This window comes from Corythoichthys intestinalis, chromosome 9 (assembly GCF_030265065.1).
Source record: "Corythoichthys intestinalis isolate RoL2023-P3 chromosome 9, ASM3026506v1, whole genome shotgun sequence".
Lineage (NCBI taxonomy): Eukaryota > Metazoa > Chordata > Actinopteri > Syngnathiformes > Syngnathidae > Corythoichthys > Corythoichthys intestinalis.
Window position 1 is genome coordinate 35,037,070 of NC_080403.1, and position 6,000 is coordinate 35,043,069.

The 6,000-nt window shown below is 38.5% G+C and overlaps 1 protein-coding gene across 2 annotated transcripts in view; it reads left to right on the forward strand.

The window, feature by feature from the left end:
* Positions 1-4,302, forward strand: part of LOC130921233 (chemokine-like protein TAFA-1) — a 265,602-nt gene extending 261,300 nt beyond the window's left edge. The window contains exon 6 of one of the 2 annotated variants that reach the window (XR_009064312.1): positions 2,511-4,300. Coding sequence is in view for 1 of the 2 variants with exons in the window: in XM_057844877.1 (XP_057700860.1) it covers positions 2,511-2,528 (18 nt within the window). In the remaining variant the exon portion in view is untranslated. Of the gene's footprint in view, positions 1-2,510 lie in introns of both variants that reach the window. The other variant, XM_057844877.1, reaches the window with a different exon arrangement.
* The last annotated feature ends 1,698 nt before the right edge of the window (positions 4,303-6,000 follow it).

Below are 6,000 nucleotides of genomic sequence, written 5' to 3' on the forward strand. Positions count from 1 at the left end.
GGTCATTTGTTAACTCATTCGCTGCCAATGACAGTGATAAACGTCCAATCTATTTAAACTGCGTGTGCTGGTTAGTGAGTGATTATGTTTCAGTTCCACTGACAGCAATCGATGTCCAATCCATTTTGACTCAGAGACGGGTCAAAATTGATTTGATGTCAATGATCAATAGGGATGGGAATTGATACGATTTTTACGATTGCGATTCCATTATCGATATTGCTTAACGATTCAATTCTTTATCGATTCTCTTATCGATTCTAATTTGGGGAAAAAGAAGAACAAACATTTTGATTGGCATCGAGTTTGTTTAATCAGAAGTCACAACCTTACAAACTCACAACTAGGCCAAAAGAGACCCAACGTCTAAATGTTAATTGTGGAAATAAGTGGCAAATACACAAGAATGTGTAACATTTTACTGAAACATTTTTCTAATAGAAATTTTTTAAAAATTGGTATATATTGGCATACAGGTCGTTGTTCTGCCTTTGGCAATATGTGTTAAAGTGTATTATTTACCATTATATTGAAATGCATGCCTTTTAGTTTTTAGTGTGCTTTCACGCTCAAGTGGGGGCGCCCTTGCGCTTCCTCACGCGAAGAAGAACGCGCTCACGTGAAGAAGAGCGCGCTTACACGAGAAGAAGTGCAGCTACAAAGCATCCAAGCGAGTGAGCGAGTTAGTGAGAGAGGGAAACACTGCTACGAGCCTACGTTTCTTTGTTAATGTTTGTAAAATATCTACAGAGGCAACGCCTGTATGTATCATCTTTTGTGTTGTTGTTGTGTGTTTCCACCCACGATCGGACACATAGATCCAGTTGTGTAGTGGTTTGAACAATGTGCTAATGCTAGCGAACGCATGCTAACCGTTTGTGTTATTACTGTAGTAGCAGCTAATAATCGCTGATTTATGTTGATGCGAACCTGTTTGTTATTCGGGACGAAATTGATTTGTTTCATTTAGTGCTGCAACGATTAATCGATTAACTCAAGTATTCAATTAGAAAAAAAAAAATTTGAATAAAATTTTGTTGCTTCGAGTATTCGTTTAATTAAAGTGGCGTTGTAATGGTTTATTTTGAAAGTGTTTTATTTAGTTGTATTGATTAGAGTGGATACACAGCCCAATGGTCTGCCTCTTTTCACATGGCTGAATCCAACTGCTCCCCGTTAAGACCAACATAACCTAAGTTTTTGTTTGAGCTAATGTTTTTTAATGCATTCACAATTTAGTTTCTAGGTAAATTTAGCCGTTTTTTGTCGGAATGTGTCCGAACCATTTGTTTGGAGTATATAAAAAAAAAAAAAAAAACGCGTTAGCATTTTATAGCATTTAAGCTAGCAAACTTTTTCTATGTAAGTTAGCCAATGTTGTTTTGTTGTACATAGATCCTCATTAAAATATATACATATATATATATATATATATAATATACACCGTTTGAGGCTCAGCTCAGGTATTTTAATTTTTCATGTTCCTTATCCGATTACTCGATTATTCGAATTAACTAGTTCAATGATTAATCGACTACTAAAATATTCGATAGCTGCAGCCCTAGTTTCATTTCTATTTTTAGTTTCACTCTTCAAGTGATGGTGTCATAACAACACTGAATAAAGTCAGCATATTATACCAACATCTTCTGCATCGTCATTTGGGAGTTTAGCTCTCTGTATAGCCAGGACTGAGCCTTAGCGTCTCGGTGAGGACAGTACAGTTGTATTCCCTCCCGATGCAGTTATCTCTACCTTGCAATGACTGACTGCAAGTCGCTTTGTTGTAATTTTTCCTCGTGAAGTGAAGACACACTTTCGAGCATTTGAACCTACGTGGTGTCATTGTTATGTTTACGGCTGCAATGCTCGTGTTAAACCATCGTAACCTTTCATTTTCACCCTCTTTCCTGGTGAAGTGTAGACAAACCTTGGAGCGAATGGTACTTGGCGCGATGCTAGTTTGATGCGTCTGGACAACAAGACACATCACGTGATGGTGCAATACATGTCTTTAGGAATCGTTTAAGGGTTCGTTAAGGCTTTTTCATTGTGATGTCGAGGCCTCGAAACACTAGGAACCGGTTTGGAATTGGAATCGGATTTCGATTCCCATCCCTAGTCATCAATGGAGCCAATGAGTTAATGTGTAAGTTGAGGTAGTGTGAATTAGTTAGTACTTAACGTATAGACAGCATGGAGTCACACTGGGTGAGTCTCCACATCACCTTGTATACAGTATGTGCCTCTGAATGAAAGCATCTGTGCATACTTCTCCAGTTTCCTGCTTGGTTTCCTTTCGTCTAAGCTGTCTGTTTTTAGTAACAGCAGGATCCAAGAGGTGAGATAGGGCTCTACAAAGCACTAAAGAGTTCAAAAGACTCCCGTTGTTTGTGAGACACACGATTCGAGCAATTCCTCAGGGTGTAATCCGTGTACACTCTCGTCTTTTTTGTTCTATCTAAGCACATGTGTTTTCCTTCCTTCTCTTTTCCTCCCCTGTGTTACAGATTCATCCCAGGACCTAACAACGAGCTCCCATCCTGAGACCCCATGCCAGCCTTTTCCCCTCATGTACCCTTTCCCTTCCTGACGAACGGTGTAAAAGTATTACATCCAAGGCTGGTGACTGGATTACCTGGGACCACAAAAAGGATATCCTCTAAGATAAAACAGCTTTGCTCGCGTGGTGCCAAGGATTTCCAACCACACTAATCCCCTGTTTGATCAAGGAGCCCCATGTTGGTGAATCTTCTCATCCACACAGCTGTGGCCAGCTTGCCACCAACTCTGCCCCAGTTACCTCTTCCTCTGTATATCGCTATAAAACTGAAGCAGCTCAGTCGGGGTCATTTCGAGGGTGTTTGAACATTATGTGAAGACTTTCGCATCGCCTGTTTAAAAGGTAAAGACGCTTAGAAGCTCTCAAGGACCTGAACATGGAACTAAGAGCACAAAGGCGGGAAATTACGCTGACATCCTTTTCTTTCTGTGTGGATATCTACCTTTGTGTTTGACTTGCTTACAAGATGGCTATTGTAGGAACTACCTAGGCGTGAGACAGAATCAGCAGCCTCTTTTTTGTGCGTGTGACCTGAAGGTGTGCTCTTATGGCCTCACCTTCGTGGTTAATGAACATTTGATTTGACTTCTTGACCTTCAAGGCATGTACATTGTACGGCGCTAGTTTTCTTTGTATGTAAGATTACGTATGTGTGTGTATATAATATATAAATGAAAGACATATAAGACAAGAGACCCAACGAACAGAAACATATTTAAGACTCTTTTTTTGGAGCTTAACAAGCACACAATGGTATGTTGTTTTCTCCCTTCTTAGTAAAAGTGCAATTCATACTTGTCGAGAGCCCTACATTGATGTGTATAGGACTGATTTACCTGTGCTGGAAAAAGTATAATGCTAACTGTAAAAATTCCTATTTGTCACTGGTCATTTTGCAGTGTTGCTGGTCAAGCCAGAACATTCTGGTATACATAGATGAGGAAAACACTGTATAGGACTGCCTCACAAACCAACATAGTCTGCGGTTTCGACTCAGATTGGCAACCATTGTAAAAAATTAAATGCAGGATAACTTAATTGGAAAATTGTGTCTCTTGCTGATGAAAGTGGTCATAAGTAATCTGTGAACGTTTTCTGTGTAGATGTACTGTTCACACATCGGACTGTGACTATTCAGGTGAAATATTCCAGAACACAGAGATGGTATTGACGACTGCAAAGACAAATACTGCTATCCCTCAGTAGAGATACAAGTACATTACAAGAGAGCCTCATGAGAAATAAAAGTGGTTTTCTATGCTGATTTGTAGTCTCCAGTTCCATTCTTGTGATGACTGATTTATGGGGAAAATGACTACTTGCTGTTTTGTAATATCTTGTCATTTATATGATGTATTAACATTGTGAATAGACTTTTTGCTTGAATGAATAAGCAATCAAATCCAACACACAGCAAATATAAAATGTGTCTTCCAGGCAAACAAACATGTAGTAAACACACAAACAATCCATTGGTGCCTCATTTATATTATTCCCATGCTAGTAGACTGAATTTATCGGAAGCACATTCAATTCATCCGAGCAATTAAAATAAAGATTTCCAATATTTTTCCTGGCCAACTCCAAGATGATTTCGATATTGAGCCCTTCTCTGCTCATTTGAGAGGTACAGTATTTCTTCCAGTGGCTGTGCTTCTATATATTATCATAGCCAAATATTTCTCGTTTCTCAGAGCATCGAACCTCACTAAGCTGTTATAACCAGGGGTGAAAGTGGGCCAGAGCGGTCAGGAATGCAGTTCCGGTATAAGATTCAGGGCCAGAACGCAGGTCCGGGATAAGAATCAGGGCCGGAATGATGTTCCGGTATAAGATTTATGCTGTTCCGGTACACGGTGCTTTGAAGGCAACTGTCAAAACGCTATGTAAAAAAAAAAAAAAGAAAATGCTAAGCTTCCACGTATGCATTTCATCTCCAAGAAGAAAACAATCTACCAACATCAGATTTACATACACAAGCGTTAACAACAAGCATAATGAAGTGCTTGTGTAGCATAATTCGTTTCCACCCATATTTATTATTGATTTTATTCCACGGACGGCATGGAGGTTTTCCCAGCTGCTGCAGTTATCTGAGTCTGACGATGATGATTTACGTCAATGTGCGAATGCACGCAGCAAAGCAAAACGCCTGGACTCATTTACCCGTTCAGTTGGCTGACATACTGACATGTGATCAGCAGAGATAGTTAGCTCTGATTGGTTCAAATGTGCATGTTTTCTGGAACAGCAAAAAAAAAGGTTGTTGAATAGATGCGACAAAAAAAGGGCAATACAACTTAAAATGGATCAAATCCTAATAGCAACGAAAAAGTTGAGAAGGCTTATCATATTTCGTTTTTTTTGCTCTGATGGGGAGGTTCAGAACATCTTAGCTGGCGATGTGCACTTTAGACTTATATTTGTTCATTTATGTTAGGCTACTTATTCATTGCCTCACTCTGCACAATATAAGTAATTTGTACTTATTTTTCTCAATGTATGTTACTTATATCTTTGTTATTTAAAAAAACAAAACTGAATGTTTACATTAACTTCAATTTTAACATTCATCCTATGTTCTTAAGTAATTAAAATTGAGATTTGGCATTTAGTATGTGAAGAAATGAGGGAAAATAGAAATTAGGAGATGGAGTTTGGGGTTATAGCTGTTTTTGTTAACTTTTGTTTTGCAAATCATTGGAAAAATACAATTTTGAATGAAAATCAGTAGGGTTGTTCCGATCATGTTTTTTGCTCCCGATCCGATCCCGATCGTTTTAGTTTGAGTATCTGCCGGTCCCGATATTTCCCAATCTGATTGCTTTTTTTTTTTTTGCTCCCGATTCAATTCCAATCATTCCCGATAATTTTTCACGATCATATACATTTTGGCAATGCATTAAGAAAAAAATGAATAAAATTCAACATACAGTACATAAATACTGTATTTGTTTATTATGAAAATAAATGCTCAAGATGGCATTTACATTATTAACATTCTTTAAAGACTTGTGGCTTTGTATATTGTGATTAAATATGGCCATCTAGTGTATTTGTTGAGCTTTCAGTAAATGATACTGTAGCCATGGCCAAATGCTTGATGGGAAGTGGAACCATGACTGTGCGTAGTGCTACCAATTCATATATCTTCTCTGCGTTGGCAAATAACATAAGGTGTTAAGAAAAAGATCAAGTGCTACCTTGCCTCCCCGCATTGCTTTCCATGACATATCTAATCGTAGGGAGAGGGATTGTAAGGCTTTAGCCAATTAAAAAAAGGCTCCAAAGGCCGCCAAATTTCACTCTACTCATTTTACACTGCCTTTTATCTCTCTATATAGGTATAATGGTGCGGATTACGGATAGAGCACGACAATGCGTGAGTGGGTCGTGCAGCGCATGCATTAATTGCGTTAAATATTTTAACGTGATAC